Source organism: Pelophylax lessonae (assembly GCF_965119305.1).
Source record: "Pelophylax lessonae genome assembly, chromosome: 3".
NCBI lineage: Eukaryota > Metazoa > Chordata > Amphibia > Anura > Ranidae > Pelophylax > Pelophylax lessonae.
The window spans coordinates 565,408,793-565,430,320 of record NC_138770.1 but is presented as its reverse complement, the minus strand read 5'-3'; the positions used below and the strand labels follow the sequence as shown (position 1 = coordinate 565,430,320).

Below are 21,528 nucleotides of genomic sequence, written 5' to 3'. Positions count from 1 at the left end.
CAGTGGAACTGTGGCCTTCTGATCAAGGTAAGTATGCATCTGTGGAGGGGGAGGAGGAGTTATGTTAGGTCAGGGGAGGTGTCCAAAAAAAGTGCACTTTGTTTTAATGTAATATAGGAGCAGGTATCATTAGAGTACTAATACACAAAGATATATACAACTGGCAACATCATAGCTCCCAGCTGTACATCAATAGTAGGGACTTTTCCTCTTTTGCAACCCAATCCATATATCAGTTATTCGCTCTCAGTTCACTTTTTGATCCTGGTGTATAGATCTCTATAAAAAAAGTATACAATTTACCTACTAAAGTAGTGGTCAAAAACGCACTTGTTGGTTCAACCAATCTTTTTTGCGCATTATTCTTCGTAGTCTGTGTAACTGAGCGCAAGGCAAGGGTTTGTCATCTGCCTGTGTATCTTGTGCTAAGAAGTGTCCATCTATTACATCTAAGAAAGTTGGGAGATACGCAACAATGGGGCAATAAATTTAATGTGAATTTCTTTCAGTGGAAACAAGCATCTTTAGGCATTTTATTATTGTTCTCCAAACTGATGACAATCAAAAATACTTTTCCCTAATCATTTTCAAATTTTGTGTCGTGTATAAATCTGCATAGCTATGAAAAAACTGTTGGTGAAACAGCAATAGCAATGCTCATGCCAAATAGGTCAGCAGCACATTGCTCCAGCTTTAACAAGACAGAAAGATCATTTCCAACACCGGAATTAATCAAAAACAGTGGGGGAGATTTACTAAAACTGGAACACTCAGAATCTGCTACGGGCTGTGCATGGTAACCAATCAGCTTCTAACTTCAGCTTGTTGAATTAAGCTTTGACAATAAAACCGGGAAGCTGATTGGTTTCCATACAGAGCTGCACCAGATTGTGCACTCTCCAGTTTCAGTAAATTTCCCCTAATGTATAGGGGAGTGCATCTTTTCTAGCATTATATCTGCAAAAGTTAATGACCACCCCTTGTGTTGAAATGAATTAGCAAACCAGGAGAGGAGGAAACTAACGTGAAAAAAAAGTCAAATTATCTGATTCCTATTGTGAATATTGTTCCCCTTTGAAATTAATATGGGATTGTTTGCTAAGCTATGCATTTGTGTTTTGGGTGTAAATAAAGACCTTAAAACTGCCCTTTTCTTAAAGCTAAAAAACAGGAATTATTTTACATTAAACTTACATTAGTCCAGGTTGGTTAAGTAAAATTCTTCATAGCTCACATTTAGAGGGGTGTCCCTGGGGGATTTAGAATTCAGTGTAGCCTGTGCTACATACATTCAGTTCTTGTATTTTCCAGGTGCTGCTTGAGTGGCTAGCCGTCTGTACACTGAACACAGGGGGTCATTGGCTTGGCACCTCTGCCATTCAGAAAACATCTTGTATTTTTTTTTTTATAAACACAATGTGTTCTCTGATTGGATGAGATGGAGAGGAGGGGCAGTCATGAACTTCACCTGGTCCAGTAAGAAAACATCTTGATCTTATTAAAAAAATAAATTTTCTGAACAGTGGTGGTGCCAAGCCAATGAGCCACAAGCCAATGCAGATGGCAAATCACTTGAGCAGCGCCTGGAAAAGACCAGCGCTGACTGTATGTAGCACATGCTAATACACTGAATTTCTGCAATCCCAGTGGTGCTTCCTATATGAGATATGAAGAATTAGATGTAACCAAGCGGAACCATTGTAAAATAAAAAAAAAGATAATTACTGAAATTAAGCTTTTACCCCTTAGCAAAAATCATCCACTTTAAACAGCAATACAGAATCTCCTTACAACTACAGGGCACATTTTAAGGCCTGGTTTCAAATGCAACTAGAGTAGTCACACAGAATCGCATGACAATGGAAATCACATTGTTTTCAATGTTGCCTATTTACATCAATGCAGCACAGCATGATTTTTGAAAACGGTCCGGTACCACTTTGGTGTGATTCCAGTGTGATTTTGGCCTCACAGACTTCAACGGAAACACACTAAAATGCATCTACATATCATTTGATGCATTTTGATCCAATATCAGTGCTTTTTTTCTACTGTGAAAACAGATATGCTTATCTTTGACCAAAACTAAATACACAGAGGCATGAGGCATGTAAAATCACATAAAAAAACAGAGGCATGTAAAATCACATCAAAAAAACATGTCGAAAACACAACTTATGGGCCATACACACTATAAGATTTTCTGAAGACTTTTTCCTTTAGACTTACCAAAACCATATAATATGAGGTCAAACCTAAACACTTTCAATTTGTATGCAATCGGGCAGGCCCTTGCACTACATAGAAAAGGTAGATCTGAAGGAAATCTGACAACAAAAGTTGGATAGTATGTATCCAGCTTTAGTCACACTACATAATTCTACTGAAAATTGGATCAAATAGTGTGAACCTAGTCTTAAACATACTACTGTGTGAAGCTGCAGTGAGTTTAGTAGGAGCAGAAGCTGGTGCCACAGGTTATCAGTGGTAGACTTCCATACTGTCCAAAAGCTAAATTATATAGCTTGTGTGCTTAAGATTTAAATAAGAACACCCTGTTGCATACTGGAAATTGGGTTGATTTGTTAAAGGAGTAGTAAAGGTTAGCTTAGAGTTTTAATAAATCTCCCTACGTATGACTAGTAGTTGAGTATTAAAATGAAATGTAGTTAAAAATATTTTCACTTGGCTAATTGAACATACTCTACTCCTTTAGTTAATCACGCACAGTTTTTCTGATTATTGATTTCAGGAGAAATCTTACTAATGTTTTTCTCATGATTTTAACATTTCCTATAGAGAGGTAGAGCTTACAAAGCTTGTAATGCTTTCCTTACAGTATCATTACTTAAATAATGATATTTCCACAAATAAACAATTTGTTGCTGCATAGTCACATAAAGGGACTGTTTCAGTCCTTACAACTCACAAAAAAAAATTCACAATTAAAAATACAACACTATAAGCAAAAATGTTAAAAAAGAGATTTAAAAAATGCATAAACAATAACCTCTCCATCCACATCCCATTAAATGTTTTAACAAATAGGTCAATGAATTTCATTTGCAGTTATCTTATGAACATAAAATGCTCATGCCAAAATATGCAAATGTGATGCAGAATTGTTTTTTTTTTTCCTTATTAGTTCATCAAAACTGCACTACTGCCAAAAATTCGATCTCCATAAAACTTTATCTAAATACCATTTGGTGTTGTTTGGCCCAGACAGATTCCTGACATCATAGGTTTGATTTGACGAGGTTGATTTACTAAATCAGTAGAGGGCATTCATTTGATTGATTACAGGGGTTGTTGATCATTTAGTAAATTACTAAGATAATTATATTAAAATGCAGTAAATACAGCAGTTGTCACCCAATCATTCTAATTTTGGCTATATGAGATGTCAAACCTCTACAGATTTACCTTTGCAGAAGAAACCAATAGGACAAACTTAGCCTATCTATACTGAGCATAGGACGCAAGATCAGAAACTGTACCCAAACCCCTATATCAGATTAAATTTTTGTTTTATCTAAATAAATGTTTGAAACATTCAGAGCCAAACATTCCCTTAGCAAACTACCCGCAATGCTTAACAAGCTCAGAAATAGAATAACCATCACCCCAGTTGTGGCTATTGATCACATCAATATAAATTCTTTGCAGACAGTTCACCAGGAAAAAGCCTATTGGCTTGATTGGAATTTTTTAGACAACACGATGGTAATCCTCCAAGAAAACAGTAATTTCAGAAACGTCTATGTTCTCTGAGTAGTGATGAGCGGATCACTTGAAAATCAGGCAAAGCAGCAAATATGCAATTTTTTAATCTCCTGCAGCAAATGTTTGTGCAGATGTGTCCAGTCGGTTTATATTCATACAATCCATTAATAATGATTGCTTGAGCTTCTTATTACATGATTCTTCACACACAATTCACAGGTAGATATTTAAGAAAGTCAAAAAGTAATATGTCTTTTGCTGATCAAACCAACCCTATTTAGCAGCAACAATGCTTAAGACAGATTGTTAAGACAAATCCAACCACTATATTGAATATATTACCTACATAAGAAAGTAGAGACATATACTTTTGCTTTCTTTATTTCGATCCACTGTAAGAAAAAAATTTCACCGAGCTGACAGCAAAAACTTTGTAAGTCAAAAAAGGAGTCGATCACCAAGAAAAAAAAGGACTTGGATGTGCAGCAGTGTACCAAGCAATGTTGAAAGTTTACATTGTTTCCATGAAATCTTCCAAGATTTATAAAAGAAAGTTCTGTTTTCACTGCTAATTATTTTGCTATTAGTGATATCACGTATGATAGAGTGGGCCAAAAAAAAAAACTCAGAAAAAGGATGGGTTAAGATGGAAATAACATTAAGTCGAACACAATTGGATAGGAATATTTGGATTCCACCAAAGGACAGGGAACTACACGAGGATACACATGAAATGACGAGAGTTGTATATAAGACTTGGGATGCGTTACATAGGCAAGCCAAGTGGGAATACAACTCTCCGTTACTATCACTAGAAGGTACAACATTTTTTTTTACCAAGAAGTGAGAAAACAGTTTGGTGGTTAGTTAGCGAATTTGCAGTTAAAAGATATAACACATAATGGAAAGATTAGGCCATTTCACAAAGTTAACACTAGCGGCGGGAGGACACTAAATGAGTGGAGATATTTGCAATTAAAACACTTTGTAGGATCTTTGCCTCAGCCCATCAGATCAGAAAAAGAGCTGAATCTAGTGGAAAGGCTCTGTAATCCATTAACAAAAATAAGACATAGTTTGTCTCAGACATATAAGATATTAACTGATCTGGTGGGTATATGGAAACTTTCATTTATAGAAAGTTGAGAAAGAGAAATCGGATTAGGTTTGGAAGAGCATGAGGTGAATGCTGTGCTGAGAGCCGTACACTGCACTGCCGGGGATGTAAGCACCATTGAGATGAATTATAAGTGCCTATCAAGATGGTATATAACACCTGTAAGAGCACATAACTCTCAATCAGAGAAATCAAAATTGTGTTGGAGGGGCTGTCAGGTGTTGGGCACAATGGTTCATATCTGGTGGGAATGTCCCAAGATCTGGGAATATTGGTTAAGGATACAACAACTTATTAATAAAATCACGGGTGAAAATATTATGGATGACCCCTGGACATGCTTATTTCACAAAAAAAATAGATTGTTAAAGCAATAAAGAAATTTGACAGTTCCCAACCTGCTAAATGCAGCGAAAGGGACAATTCCAAAAAGATGGCTTGATACAGAAGGCCCTACCATAAGGGAGTGGTGTGGCAGAGTTGAGTATATTTATGATATGGAATACCTGTAGAGTAGAGATGAAGAACAAGTAGATAGCTTCTACAATAAATGGAAAAAAATGATAGATTTTAAAAAGACCAGATATTACATAGAAATATAGAATAATCAGGGGGGTCACTAAAGACTGGGGTATGTTAAATTGTATAGAAAGGAGGGGTAGAGCGCAACAGGGGAAGGGAGTGGAATGTAGGGGGATGGAGGATTAGTGGTGGAGGGATATAGAGAGAATGAGTTTGTACTGTTGAAGAAACGTTTTTCTTTCTGTTGTTTGTAGAATTGAATTAAAAATTAATAAAATTATTAAAAAATAAAATAAAATTATTTTGCTATTATAACTATTATAACATTGTAAAGTTTTTACTGCAGTGTTTCATTCAGCTCTACCAACAAGGCAGGACACGGATGAGTTGGAGAGGAGGGGCAGGACACGGAGGTTGCTAACTGGAAGGTTTTTGGACAGGCTTTTGCAAGGGACCCAAATGACCTTGAGGTAGGAGAATAAAATTAATAGATATTTTCTAAAGCTGCGTAGCTTTTTTAATATCTACTGAGGCATCTTGACTGCATAGGCTATTTTCCGGAAAAGGTGAACACTACTAGGTTGATATAATCAGCCCCTCGCATTTGTATGTGTTAAAATAATAAGAGAATAAAATATCTGCTTGTCCAGAAATACAGGCAAGTCAATGATTGTAAAATTATTTAATTTTAGATAGCTCCAAAGAGATTCTATCATATGTGAGACAAACAAAGTCAAAGCAGCAAATCAGAATTCAGTTGGCTGAATTTAAGACTAGTAATAGGATGAATACTGACTGATAGCTATGTGTTACTGCCCTTAGAAATAAGATATTTTCTAGAGCAGGCATTAAGCTGAGGAATTTCACTATTCACTTTTTCTTTGCTTATGATGTCCCTGCCAAATATTTCGCAATGGAAATCAGTGACTTCTTACTTCTTAGATTCTTACATTTGCCTTCAACTTTTATAAAAGGAAAAAAATATATATATATATTATATATATATATATATATATATATATATATATATATATATATATATATATATATATATATATATATAAGCCTGTACATGCTTTGCCATTTTAAGGCAGACGGCGCATGCGCAGTGACGTAATGGCGCCATTTTTAAATGTATTGCACTCGACTCTGTGGTGGTGGTGTGCGCCATTTTCCACACCACGGCTGGCCAGGTAATAGGACTGGACCTATATATATATATATATATATATATATATATATATATATATATATATATATGTATATATATATATATATATATATACAACAAGAAGATTCGAGGTAGGAGATAGAAATATATCACCACTGGCAACTAAGTAACCACAAAAAACATGGGTATAGACTGTTCACTAGTGTAGGGGCTGTTCATTTAGCAAGATCAATGTTCATGGACCTTAATAATGAGGTTAAGCTTTTTTAACAACATCAACACTCCAATCAAATAGAATGAAAAACTACATTTTTTTTTTCACTTCCGTTGTACATGAATTGATATGGGGGCTAAGTAAAATGTTTCTACTACTTTAATAAATCATCCATAATAACCCCTTCCCCCAAGACATATCAAGTGTAGATAGACTGTAGCTCACTATTCCTCCTCTTATCACAGAAAATCTATGTATGAATACTCATTTATTTATAACCCTACATAGAAGTTTCAGGCAGATGGCATGACACTACTTCATGGGGTTGATTTAATAAAATAATATAAGTCAATCACTTAGTAAAAGTGATTATTCACTTAGCTTAGTAAATAAGGCAAGGCTGTGTCCATACTGAATTCCCGATCATGTGCAAGACAAATCAAAACAAGACTTTTGATTTCCCATAATTGGATGTATAACATGAACTCAGCTTCGCCTCCTTCACTAAACTAAATAAATGTTCACTTTGTAAAGTGTATGCACACCCTATGATGTAAACATGCTCTGTTCTTTCAGTAAATCAACCCAAATAATTCAACATAGCTTTCCCCACGGTGACAATATTATTACACTAATCCAGATACTGATGAGGACGCACGGTATTCTATCCAGCTAGTAAACTGTTCAGGTGCGGAAAGTGATATTGGTATTTTAGAAGAACTCGGCTAAAAAGTACACCTTTTGTAAAAATGCCAAAAACAGGCTGACAAAAACAAGTATTACTCCTGATTTCAGATCTGCAGATCTTCCAATCGGGTGGAAAACCTCCCAACAAGCATGTGTGCTCCATTATTAGCATAGGACAGTTATTGTAGAGGATCTCCCATTCACTTTTCTCCAACATCTTTTCATCTTTAGCCACTAGTGACATCCACGATCGTTCCCTGCTGAGAGAGAAGAACAGTCAGCTGTTGTAAACACAGCTGACCGTTCTTCTCCCTGGAATGATCATAGAGCCCCTGTGATCCTTCTATATAGGATTACAGGTCTCTATGGTGATTCCACAAGCCACGCCCCCCCCCACAGTTAGACACACGCCCCTATGTATACATTTAACCCCTTGATCACCTATTCTATCAACCCCTTCCCTGCCAGTGTCATTATTACAGTAACAGTGCATATTTTTAGTACTGATTACTGTAGTAATGTCACTGCCCCCCCCCCCAAAAAAGTTTCAAAAATGTCAGTCAGGAGTCCGATCTGCCTCCTGCAATGTTGCAGTCCTGCAAAAAATCGCAGACCGCCACCATTACTAGTAAAAAAAAAAAAACAATAAAAATGAAAAAAAAAAAAAAAACTTTCCCGTGGTTAGTAAACGCGATAACTTTGTGCAAATCAATCAAAATACACTTATTACGATTTTTTTTACCAAAAATATGTAGCAGAAAACAAATTGCCCTAAAATTTTTAAAATTTTTGATTTTAAAAAATTTTTTGGGGAATGTCATATAGCGGAATGTGAAAAAAAAATATATATATATATATATATATTTTAATTTTTTTCAGAATTGTCGCTCTTTTTTTTGTTTATAGCGCAAAAAATCAAAAATCAAATCAAATACCACCAAAAGAAAGCTCTATTTGTGGGGGGGGGGGAAAAAGAAAAAAATTTTGTTTGGGTACAACACTGCGTGACCGCGCAATTGTCAGTTAAAGTCACGCAGTGGCAAGTTGAAAAAAGGTGCCTGGTCATTAAGGGGGCAAATCCTTCCGGTCTTAAATTGGTTAAATAAAGAATGGGGTGTATGAAAACCCAAAATTATCCTCAGTGATAAATCAAAATGAAACAAGCAGGTACTGAACATTAGTGGTCAGTGTAGGCAACTGGTCTTAATAGGCTGATGCTCTCTCCTCAAGAATCTAGCAGCTTCTGGAGGAACTCTGGGAGAAAGGCTGTCTTAAAGGGACATGTAGTTTTAAAATAACTTTGGACCTAATTCAAAACCTAATTCTCAACTAAGTTGCCCATACATTAGTCAGGTTTTGTTTTTTTTTTCAACCAGTGGGTTAAACATAAAAACTGACCCGATTCCCCCATCCACACAGTCAATGGGGTAATCAATCCCACTGAGCAATTGTGGGAGACTTTACACTGATCAGCGCTGCCGGCTATAGCTTGCGGCAATGATCAAGCGGCATTTATTTGACATGGTAGTTGAACGGTAGATTGACTTATGTACAACCAGGATGCTCATACATAGATCAAAATTAGTTCGGTCCATGCTGAACCAGCCAAATTTCAATCAAAGTATGGCTGGCTTATTTATGGTAACCGTCTTTTTTTTCTTTCTTTGGAAAAAAGGTTTAAATCCTATAACAATTGGCTGACCATTGCAGGCATCTTCAGGCATTGTTAAAGTGGTTGCAAAGTCAGAAGGTTTTTTAGCATTTAATGCATTAAGCCCTGAGCCCACATCGATCCAGCGATGTTGCAGGAGTGTCACGGCTGCCTGAGACTCTCCCTCCTCATTGGCTGAGATGGCACCATAAGCTCCCGCTGCTGTCAATCAAATTCAGTGAGTCAATGAGGAGAGAGAGGGGGTGGGGTCGGGCCACAGCTCCATGTCTGAATGGACACAGGGAGCTGCAGCTCGGCTCAAGTGCCCCCATAGCAAGCTGCTTGCTGTGGGGACACTTAACAGGAGGGAGGGGCCCGGAGCGCAGAAGGAGAATCTGGGCTGTTCTGTGCAAAACCACTTTACAGAGCATGTAACATGTTTGTTACTTTTACAAAAAAAAAAAATGAGACTTTAGTATCACTTCAAATAATGTGTCTGTTTTGCTGGCAGTTGGTCTGTATGTAAATGTGGGGAAAAATATAAAGGCATGTAATTAAAAAAAAAGAAATCATATACCAAATGCTATAATTACAGGTATTAATCCCATACAATGACCAGAATACACTCAATGTGGTGGTCCTCTACAACTAAAGGTGGCCATTCACTGATCGTCATTCGGTCAGCTCCTGATACACCTGCCAAATTTTCTTTTATGGGTGACCCTGTTGGCCCCCTTCCCCCTGACATTCTTTGAGTGAAAACTCAAATAAACCCAGGAGAAAGCTGATGGCTGAACAGTGGCTGGATCCAATCAGATGCAATAAAATAGCTGCAGCAGGAGATATGTCCATGTGAACTGTGTAGCATAGCTGGAGGAATCTGATAGATTTATTGCAAGCTTAACAAAAAAAAAAAAAATCTACAGGGGAGATTCACTAAAGGCAGGCATACATGGGTCAAATTCCGAAATACATTTCTTTCCAAAACCGTATTCTCATTCAAATGTCGCACCATTAGTGGGCTGCAGCAACAGCCAATTTTTGTGCTGTCATCGAATTTGAATAATCGGCATGTTGGAGATTTTTTGAAAAATGAACAATTTTCTAATCAATGATGGAAGAATCATGCGAGAAATATAATCAAAAAAGAAATGCACATGAGTGTAAGAAAGGAAAATTCCTGGAAAGAAAAAAAGATTCCCGGCCAAAATTGAAGGCTTGGTTGGCTGAATTTTGAAATCAATGGTGGCACCATTGGATCACAAAATGCAACAAAATGCATGCAATTTCTGATTTTCTAAAGGAAATTCATTCAGAATTCGACCAATGTATGGCCTGCATAAAATTGGAGCACACAGAATCTGGTGCAGCTGTGCATAGTAACCAATCAGCTTCTAAGGTCAGCTTGTTCAATTAAGCATTGACAATAAACCTGGAAGATAATTGGTTACTATAAACATGCTGCAACACCGTGTGCATCAGTTTTAGTAAATCTCCCCCTATGTGTGTATGGCCAGACTTATACTAGGGCTCAGGTTCAAAGCAGAGGTGTGATCATTTCACCTAATGGATCTTAAAACTTTTTTCTGTGGGAAAATATTCAATGCCTTCAAATCTATAGACCAGCCTTTCTCAACCTTTTTAACACAGGGGAACCCTTGAAATAAATTTCTGGTCTTGGGGAATCCCTGCTAAAAATTAACTCATGACACATTAGTGTGACAGTCAGTGGGAAGAATGCTCCTTACTCTTGTCATCATTGGGAAGAATTACCCCCTTACAGATAGCTAAAAGGAACAATGGTGTCATTGGGAACCTATTGGAGAGGCAGAAATTGCCCATTGCTCAAGGAACCCCTAGCAACCTCAGGAGGAACCCTAGAGTTCCAAGGAACCCTGCCATAGACCCTGAAACAGCATCACCTTTTCTTACAGTTCTATATATTTACCATGACTAAAATAGTGTAGTTTCATTTTCTTTTGCATAAAATTAAAAAAAATGCAAATACAACAAAAAAATAAGTCGAATCTATCCAGGAAATTTCTTTGAACAAGATTTGAAAATTAGTCCTGCTGCCAACCCCAGCCAGCAGCCTGTCCCTCCTCCACCTGTCATTTCAGCGCTGCTCCTTCACACAGGGCATTTTCTAGGTGCAGTGACGCCCTGCCAGCGCGATCCCCCCGATCCCTATTCTACAGCCGAGCAGTCTCCATGCTCCGATTGTAGTCTCAGTTCACATTTGCTCCTCGTGTAAAATGAAAACACCGTCCAAACCAAAGACATTCTGGTTTGAATCAAAGCATCTGATTCTTATAAAATGTCTGAAAATCGTAAAAAAGGGAGAAGACATTTATTTTACGTATCTGGTACAATCGGGCCTTTCAGAACAGTTTTATAGACCAGATTGTTCACTGTCCCTATTGTATATTAGCATTGTCGTCCATAAAAAGCCACTAATGAGCGCAATAAATCCTGCTTCCTGAGATGAGCAGTTTTCAATGAAAGGACCAGTCTGCTCTTACATGGCGTGTATTATCTCTGCTCTGCTGCAGCTTGCCATCAGCTTAGGAACTACACATCCCAGCATGCCAATCACATGTACTATACAGCAACCGATAATAATGGGCAATACACAGCACGGCGTGTGTGTCCTGTACTGTTTATGTATTAGCCAGTTTTATTTCTACAGTTTACAGTTCTGTAACACTTTTCTATTGACTTTGCATTTGTTTATTGGAGAGCTATTCTCATAGACTTTCCGCAAATGGAAATATGGTAATTAGGGGGAAATCGTTCAAATAAACAAAGTAGAGATCATTTTATTCCATTACAATTGAAATTAATAAGTGATGTTTAAAATACAAAGTTTAATCCCAGTATATATTTATTTCTTTCTTTCCGTTTTTTTTTCTTTTCTTTCTCTTTTGAACCCTGTTTTTTTATTGTCTCAGCATATTTCGTGTAAGATTTATTTTCTCTACAATTCCTCATTCATGGAGTTAAAGCAAGTATTATAAATGTTTTTTATTCAGCTTGGTACAAGTTTAGTAATATATATGGATGATATAATACCTAATCTCATTCTCTCTCTCTCTCTCTCTCTCTCTCTCTCTCTCTCTCTCTCTCTCTTTAATCCTCTTTATTTCTTTTATGTCTCAGCATATCTCATGTGCGACTTATTTTTTTTCTACAATTCCTCATTTTTGGAATTGAATCAATTATAATATTCAAATTTGGATACGGTGTATTAGTATGGATGTCAGTGTGCATGGAGTCTCTTTCTTTTCCAATATTTGAATTCTATAATACCTAATTCGTTCTTTCTTTCTTTCTTTTTTTTCCTTTCTTTCTTTCTCTCTTTTTCTTTCTCTCTTTCTTTTTCATTCTTTCTCTCTTTCTTTTTCTTTTTTCTTTCTTTCTTTCTTTCTTTCTTTCTTTCTTTCTTTCTTTCTTTCTTTCTTTCTTTCTTTCTTTCTTTCTTTCTTTCTCTCTCTCTCTCTCCCTCTATCTATCTCTTTAAACCCCCTCTTTATTTATTTTAAGTCTTAGCATATCTCATGTGAGACTTATTTTTTCTACAATACCTCATTTTTAGAATTGAATCAATTATAATATTCAACTTTGGACAAGGTGTAATGGTATGGATGCTATAATACTTTCTTTCATTTCTAATGTTTTAATGTTATAATACCTAATTCATTTCTTCTTTCTTTCTTTCTTTCTTTCTTTCTTTCTTTCTTTCTTTCTTTCTTTCTTTCTTTCTTTCTTTCTTTCTTTCTTTCTTTTCTCTCTCCTTTTTTTTTTCATTCTCTTTCTATTCTTTCTCTTTATTTTTTCCTCCTCTCTCTCTCTCTCTTTTTCACCTCCCCCTTCCATTAGTATTTCCTTGGACATATTTTTGCAAGCAAACAATGGAATTTATTAAACAAATGCGGGAATACAAAACACAAGTTCCTCAAGCATCTAATACAATATTTTTGTAAACACATATAATATATATCTGTTTATTTCAATCGGTCAATCCGGCAAAATAATGTAAAATAAATCTCAAAAGGGTTTGGTTGCTTGGAAATAGGGTTGGAACTCATGTCGAATTAATTTAATCAGTCAAAAATTAACCCTGTGCTATCCTTAAAGGACGCCGCTAAAAAGTTGCTTTAAGTAATATTGAAGATAATATTTCTTTGAATAGTAATATTTGTGCATGGACAGAATAGAAAGTTTGTAATGTGGAGAAGAGGCCCTGTCACTGAATACAGGGAGGAGTCTTGGCTGTCCGGCTCTCAGTGCAGAATAGCACCCATGGGACAGACCGCCAGCCAATAAATATATTTATAAGCCATGTTTGTTTTGTCTGTTCACCACATTTCTTTTAAACTGTGTTTTTTGAAAAATCCTAGCAATGCTCACATGTAATTAAATTCTTCTTTATTATGGGAGCCGCCAATAGATAAACCTTGAACACAAATAAATGCATCCAAAACTTCAGAAGGGGAATGATTCTGAACAAACGTTCTTATTATAACCAATGTATCTTGTAGGCTAACAGTCATCAATGAGTGAATGTATAAATGAGAAGTGCGTTATATGTAGCACAAGATAATTTACATCAAAATGCCATCTGATCGGACATTTGATTTAATGTAATTGTTATAATTTTAAAAAACGTGAGTAATTAGGCGATTTCTTTATGAAACGTTTCTAATTTTTATTATTTTTATTGTGACCACCCTACAGAATGGAAATGTTATTAGACCACGTCATTGCTGTAGTATTTATGGCCGTTATAAAGTTATTATTGGAGCTGGCTAGGAACTTAAAGCAAATATTATATATTTCCCTTATTATTCAGTTTGGACCAAGGTTAGTAATATAGAGATAATACAATACCTAATGTCTTTCTTTCTTTCTTTCTTTCTTTCTTTCTTTCTTTCTTTCTTTCTTTCTTTCTTTCTTTCTTTCTTTCTTTCTTTCTTTCTTTCTTTCTCTCTCCCTCTCTCTCTCTTTAACACTCTTTTATCTCATGTGCGACTTTCTCATGTGAGAATTTTCTCTACATTTCCTCATTCTTGAAACTAAAGCAATTATAATATTCAGCTTGGGACAATGTAATATAAGGTATACTATAACATTTTTCTTTCTTTCTTCCTTCCTTCCTTCCTTCCTTCCTTCCTTCCTTCCTTCCTTCCTTCCTTCCTTCCTTCCTTCCTTCCTTCCTTCCTTCCTTCCTTCCTTTCTTTCTTTATTTCTTCTTCCTCCCTTTCTTTCTTCTTCATTCCTTTCTTTCTTTCCAACCTGTTTTTATAACTCCCCTTTCGTTTTTTTCCTCTACTCCCTCCTCATTTATGGAATGAAAGCAAGTATTATAAATGTTTTTATTTTTCAGCTTTGTACAAGATAAGTAATATTTAAATGTTATAATATCTAAATCTTTCTTTCTTTCTCTTTCTTTCTTTCTTTCTTTCTTTCTTTCTTTCTTTCTTTCTTTCTTTCTTTCTTTCTTTCTTTCTTTCTTTCTTTCTTTCTCTCTCTCTCTTAGTATCTCTCTCTCTCTCTCTCTCTCTCTCTCTCTCTCTCATTCCCTCTTTAGTTCACATCTTTAGCACCTCTCTCCCTTTCTATTTAGCCTCTCTCTCTCTCTCCTCCTCCTCCTCTCTCCCCCCCCCCCCTCTCTCTCTCTCCCTTCCTGTTTAGCCTCTCTCTATCTGTCTGTCTGTCTGTCTGTCTCTCTCTCTCTCTTCCTCTGTCTCTCTCTCTCTCCCTTCTTCTAGTCTCTCTCTCTCTCCCTTCCTGTTTAGCCTCTCTCTGTCTGTCTCTCTCTCTCTCTCTCTCTCTCTCTTCCTCCTTAGTCTCTCTGTCTCTCCCTTCCTGTTTAGCCTCTCTCTGTCTCTCTCTCTCTCTCTCTCTCTCTCTCTTCCTCTTTAGTCTCTCTGTCTCTCCCTTCTTCTAGTCTCTCTCTCTCTCTCTCTCTCTCTCTCTCTCTCTCTCTCTCTCTCTCTCTCTCTGTCTGTCTGTCTGTCTCTCTCTCTCTTCCTCTTTAGTCTCTCTGTCTCTCCCTTCTTCTAGTCTCTCTCTCTCTCTCTCTCTCTCTCTCTGTCTTTCTCTGTCTGTCTGTCTGTCTGTCTGTCTGTCTGTCTCTCTCTCTTCCTCTTTAGTCTCTCTGTCTCTCCCTTCTTCTAGTCTCTCTCCGCCCCCACCCCTCAATCCCCAGGTCTCCTTCTCATCACGTCTCTCTCTCTGCTCAGGGTTGTAGCTGTGCTCCAGCTCTCTCCTATGATGTGCTGCACACAATACGTGGAATTTCCAAGCAGGAAAGCTCCGCCAGGAGAACATAAAACAGGGAATTTGTTTTGGTAACGTCAGTGAAAACTGTAATCTATAAATCTTTGTCCTGAAAGGAAGACCCGCATGCATCAAAAAATAAATGGCTCAGGTCATAAAGGGGGCCATCCAAGGAGCAGATCGCGGTGTCGCTCCCCATGTAGAAAGTCATTCTAATTATGTCCCCCCCCCCCCAGCCCGCCGGTCTCCCCCCGGAGCTGACACGGAGCTTTCATTTCTCATACTGTTTGCATACCTTCCCTGACTGGGTGCTTGAATGTCATAGGGGCTGCGAGGTCTCCTCCATGGACTGTCACGCCTGCACCGTGATGAGCCAGGGGGCTGCCTTGTGCTTGCCAGTGGTGTCCCGGGGTGACATAGCCGGCTCCGGGGCCCCCGTACACCCCGTACTGCTGGCTGGAGGGGTAGGCGCAGGCTTGGACGAAGCTGCCCACGGTGGAGAGGCTGGAGGCGGCCTATGTAACACACAATATGGAAAGGACATTAGTACTATACAGCCATAAATCTCACCTGACTTCCAGGTAAATCACATAGAACAGGAATTCTACATTCTACACAACTCACATGGAATTCTTACAGAGAAAACACACTGGGGGATAGAGCTTAGTACATAGCATGAAACGTGTAGTCATGCTAAAATATGGTAAAAAATACCATAGTATAATATATGAAGCATGATACCAATGAAAAGTTAGAAATAGAATAGTATAGCTTATTAAAATGTAGTAACCAGAAACATAGCAAAATGTAGTACATAATGGCATTGTATAGTATATATAATGACATACAAATAGTATAGCAATAGTATAGTGTTTTACAATGCATAGGAGTATAGTAAAATTCAATACATTTGTGCGATTTATCATGGCATAGTACAGTTGTACAAGGTAGTGTACTACACTAGTATAGTATGGTATGGTATAGTATAGTCTAGTATAGTATAGTACGATATAGTATATTGCATAATATAATATAATATAATATAATATAATTTAGTAGATTAAAGTAGAATGTTGTAGTAGAATGTAGTAGAGTAGAATATAGCATAGTATAATATAGTAGAATAAATGCAGTGTAGTACATTATGACATAGTATAGATTATAGTATACTATACTATATAAAGTGTGATACATAATGAGACAGCAAAGTATAATCTATGCAGTTTGGTACATAATGGCATAGCACTTTACCGTATATTGTAGTTTGATATAACTTATGCAGTGTAGTACAAAATGGCAAAGTACAGCATTTTACCACATAGTATAATAAACTATACGAATTGTAGTACATATGAATTGTAGTACACCGACTATGACTAGTATAATATAGCATAGTATATGAATTGTAGTACACTGACTTTGACTAGTGTAATTTTAGTATAATATATGAATAGTATTACACAGTGACTAGTTTAGTATATATGAATTGTAGCACACTGACTGAGACTAGTGTAGTATAGTATAATATATGAATTGTAGTACACTGACTGGAAAAATGAATTGTAGCACACTGACTGTGACCAGTGTAGTATAGTATAATATATGAATTGTAGTACACAGTGACTAGTGTAGTATAGTATAATATATGAACTGTAGTACACTGACTGTGGGTAGTGTAGTATAGTATAGTATAGTATAGTATAGTATAGTATAGTATAGTATAGTATAGTATAGTATAGTATAGTATAATGTAATAGAATAGAATAGAATATATGAATTGTAGTACACAGTGACTAGTGTAGTATAGTATAATATATGAACTGTAGTACACTGACTGTGGGTAGTGTAGTATAGTATAGTATAGTATAGTATAGTATAGTATAGTATAGTATAGTATAGTATAGTATAGTGTAATGTAATAGAATAGAATAGAATATATGAATTGTAGTACATTGTGACTAGCGTAGTATAGTATAATATATGAACTGTAATACACTGACTGTGACCAGTGTAGTATAGTATAATATTTGAATTGTAGTACACAGTGACTAGTGTAGTATAGTATAATATATGAACTGTAGTACACTGACTGTGGGTAGTGTAGTATAGTATAGTATAGTATAGTATAGTATAGTATAATGTAATGTAATAGAATAGAATATATGAATTGTAGTACATTGTGACTAGCGTAGTATAGTATAATATATGAACTGTAATACACTGACTGTGACTAGTGTAGTATAGTATAATATAATATATGAATTGTGATATATAGTGACTAGCGTAGTACAGTACAATATATGAACTGTAGTACACTGAATGTGACTAGTGTAGTATATATGAATTGTAGTACACAGTGACTAGTGTCGTATAATATAATATGTGAATTGAACACAGTGATCTATTGTATACTATCGTATAGCACAACAAACTCCAGTGTTGTATATATAATGACATGCCACAATATGGTAAAATAGTTAATGCAGTATAGTATAGTATACTACGTTGTTGATGAGTGTAATGCTATGCAGAATAATAAATTAATTGCATCTTTAAATACTACAACATGGTCTAGTCAATTATAGTTTATTATAGTACATCCCAATGTCGAGCAGTTTGCGAATACATATAAATCAGTGCAGTTCATCCTATTAAAATATAACATATTATACCAAAATGTAAAATAGTGCAGTTGTGTAGTGCATTATACAGTACAGCATGGCATAGGCAGGTATATACACAGCGTATAGTGCAGTATAAGCACAGGGTAATCTATTCTATTTTTAAAAGGCTATAATGTAGACTACAGGTGGTGTAGTATAGTTCAGTATAATGCATTGCAGTATATTTCAGTCTAAGCATTTTGGTATATTATAGAGCCATTTATATTATGTTTTGGATTGCAGTACATTGCAGTATGTGAGTTGCAGTTTACCCCAGTACACAGCACCGTCCTATGATAAAAACTGTAGTCGCTTACCTGAGGGTATTTGATGTCAGGATCTACAGGACTCTTTTCTATTCCATTCAGGTTCTGGCTACTGGGAAAGGCTGTTCTGTTAACGCTCGCCCACTCTTCCATCTTGGGGGAATAGACAGACCCATCTGCTCCAGCTAAAGCACCTGAATCAATACACACTCAGTTACTAATATTCTCAGTTACTAATATTCCTTTGCAAGAGGTCATAGTTGGCAACTTGCATTTACATAAATGAGGAGAATATTGAAATTACCCAACAGGGAGCCCAATTATAAATCCACAATGTAATTATGAATGATTCATGACAATTCTGTAAAGCATGTAACCTTTTAAATTAACTTCTTATGCGCACAATTGATAGAGGGTTAATATATATATATATATATATATATATATATATATATATATATATATGTGTGTGTGTGTGTGTGTGTGTATAGACTGAAATTTACATGGGCACCAATTTATACTATACTAAAGATTTGCTATATATGCAGGTCATTTTAATGTTTAGTAATACAATATAATTTTCTTTCGATTCTATTAAATATTAACGACAATACATAATAATAAACATTAACCACAGTATAATACTGGAAAAAAGAGCTATAACTTTCCAAAAGTGTTATACTATCACTAATTCTAATTTTAAATTGTGTTAGTATTATATAAAGAAATCAGAACTTTTTTCAAGATTGCACTGGCATAAAAACAGTCCTTTTGCTTTGATGAACGATTTCAATGTCCTAAAACTTCCCTTTATGCGGATATTTTTTTTTTTTTTTTTTACTAATGTTGTTACTTTCTTGCAACTATCGTAACCTAAGAACCCAACAGCCTAAAAGTATTTGTTCTCAGCTAGGACAAAAACATCTAGATGCCAGCGACTCTATGATATCTTGTCTCTCATCATCATGCAAATATTTGACAAGGAACTGTAATTTTCCACCTTCCCTTTAATACCTACAATGCCCACATGCTTGGAATAAAAAGGACATATATATTTCACAAATAGATGTATGTGTGTTTGCACAAAAAAAAAAAAAAAATACACTATAGGGTTAACTCAATAAAGAAATATAAAATATTTCCTTAGGGAATTATGTGAGGCTGGGGTCACTATCAATGACTAATCATTAGTAGGGATTATGAAATGTAACAACACAGAATTGTTACTTGCAAATAATTGAATGACTGAAGTAAACACAAACCTACTTTATTCGTCTATTTATCATGCCAACAAAACATGTTCTACTCCTTTATCAAATTAACCCTATAATATCTCCTTTTTGTGGGAAGGCAAACACACTCTCTCACTGGGGTTGATTAATTGGGTGGTATATGCTATTCACTTAGCAAAGTGAGTTTTAACTATAAGGGAAATAAAAGAAATGTTTGCATGTCATTGGAAAGTTGAAATAAATGCAACTTCACCTCATCCACTAAGCTAAGTAAATGTATTCTGTAATGTTGCCAGTCTGTTTTTAGAGTAAATCAACTCATCAGTGTGTGTGTGTGTGTGTGTGTGTGTGTGTGTGTGTGTGTGTGTGTGTGTGTGTGTGTGTGTGTGTGTGTACGGATAGACAGAAAGATAGATAAATGATGGATAGATAGATAGATAGATAGATAGATAGATAGATAGATAGATAGATAGATAGATAGATAGATAGATAAAAGATAGATAGATAGATAGATAGATAGATAGATAGATAGATAGATAGATAGATAGATAGATAGATGAAAGATAGATATATGGAAAGATAGATAGATAGATAGATAGATAGATAGATAGATAGATAGATAGATAGATAGATAGATAGATAGATAGACAAGATAGATGGACAGATAGACAAGATAGATAGATAGATAGATAGATAGATAGATAGATAGATAGATAGATAGATAGATAGATAGATAGATAGATAGATAGATAGATAGATAGATAGATAGATAGATAGATAGATAGATAGATAGATAGACAAGCTAGATGGATAGATGGACAGATAGACAAGATAGATGGACAGATAGGCAAGATAGATGGATAGATGGATAGATAGATAGATAGATAGATAGATAGATAGATAGATAGATAGATAGATAGATAGATAGATAGATAGATAGATAGATAGATAGATAATAAATGGAAAGATAGATACATAGACAACAAATAAATAGGTTGATGGAGAGATAGATACAACTTAATCGATAGATAGATAGATAGATAGATAGATAGATAGATAGATAGATAGATAGATAGATAGATAGACACATAGATTGAAAGATATAGAAGAATTGATAGATGTACACACGTATGCATAGACAAATAGAAAACTCTTTTTGCCTCGTCATGCAGGAGTCACGCTTGGCAGAGAGTCTGTTGTCAGCCAGTCTGTTGGTATTTTCCACACTCACCTGTTTGTTCCATAAAGGTGCGGATCCCCAGAATGTTGTTGACAGAGTGAGCTGATGGCCAGGACCTGGCTATGCTGACATGTCCGGTTGGCATATGCACTCCTGGGTGATGGCTGCCCACCTTGGTGGATCCTGGAGATATTGGGTTGGGGTAGGGGTACTGGTAGAGGTGATTGTATGGTATAGTTGGCTGTGATGATTGCTGCTTGGCATTCTCATACTGGCTGGGCTGAGACAAGTTCCCAATTTTATTCCTCAGAATCCGGCTAATAGAGCTGACAGAGGGCACATTGTACTTGTCACACACATTGTCTGCCAGCAGCCTGTCCCTGATCTCCCAAGCGAAGATGCCCGGGTCCCCCTGTTTGTACTCCCTGATGTGCTTCACCACGTTCGGTGTGGTCACTCTGGGCTTGCTGCCTCCGATGGCCCCTGGGAGGATGGAGCCGGTCTCGTTGTATCTGGCCAGAATCTTACTGACACATCCATGGGACACCCGTAGCTGCCGGCTGATGTCACAAGGCCTGATGCCCAGCTGGGCCAACTCCACTATCCTCAGGCGGATGGCATTGGGCAGAGGTCTCCCGTTCACAAACACGCCGCCCAGCTGGTTCACTTCTCCATAGGCTTGCTCTGCATGGCACAGACAGATGGACAGACAGCATGTGAGTCTATAGAAAGATTTTATAATCCTATTGCTTTACACAATTCTGCATCTACCATGGAGAAAACTGGTATAACACAACCACCCCAATACAACTCTCCA

The 21,528-nt window shown here is 36.4% G+C and overlaps 1 protein-coding gene across 1 annotated transcript in view; it reads right to left on the bottom strand.

The window, feature by feature from the left end:
• Nucleotides 1–318: 318 nt before the first annotated feature.
• PAX1 (paired box 1) overlaps nt 319–21,528 on the bottom strand; it is a gene marked incomplete at both ends in the record, with an annotated part of 26,741 nt that continues 5,531 nt past the window's right edge. Inside the window, 4 exons of the mRNA XM_082250610.1 lie at nt 319–449; nt 15,666–15,885; nt 18,351–18,493; nt 20,763–21,395. Of these exons, the coding sequence (XP_082106736.1) occupies nt 319–449; nt 15,666–15,885; nt 18,351–18,493; nt 20,763–21,395 (1,127 nt within the window). The remainder of the gene's footprint in view (nt 450–15,665; nt 15,886–18,350; nt 18,494–20,762; nt 21,396–21,528) is intronic.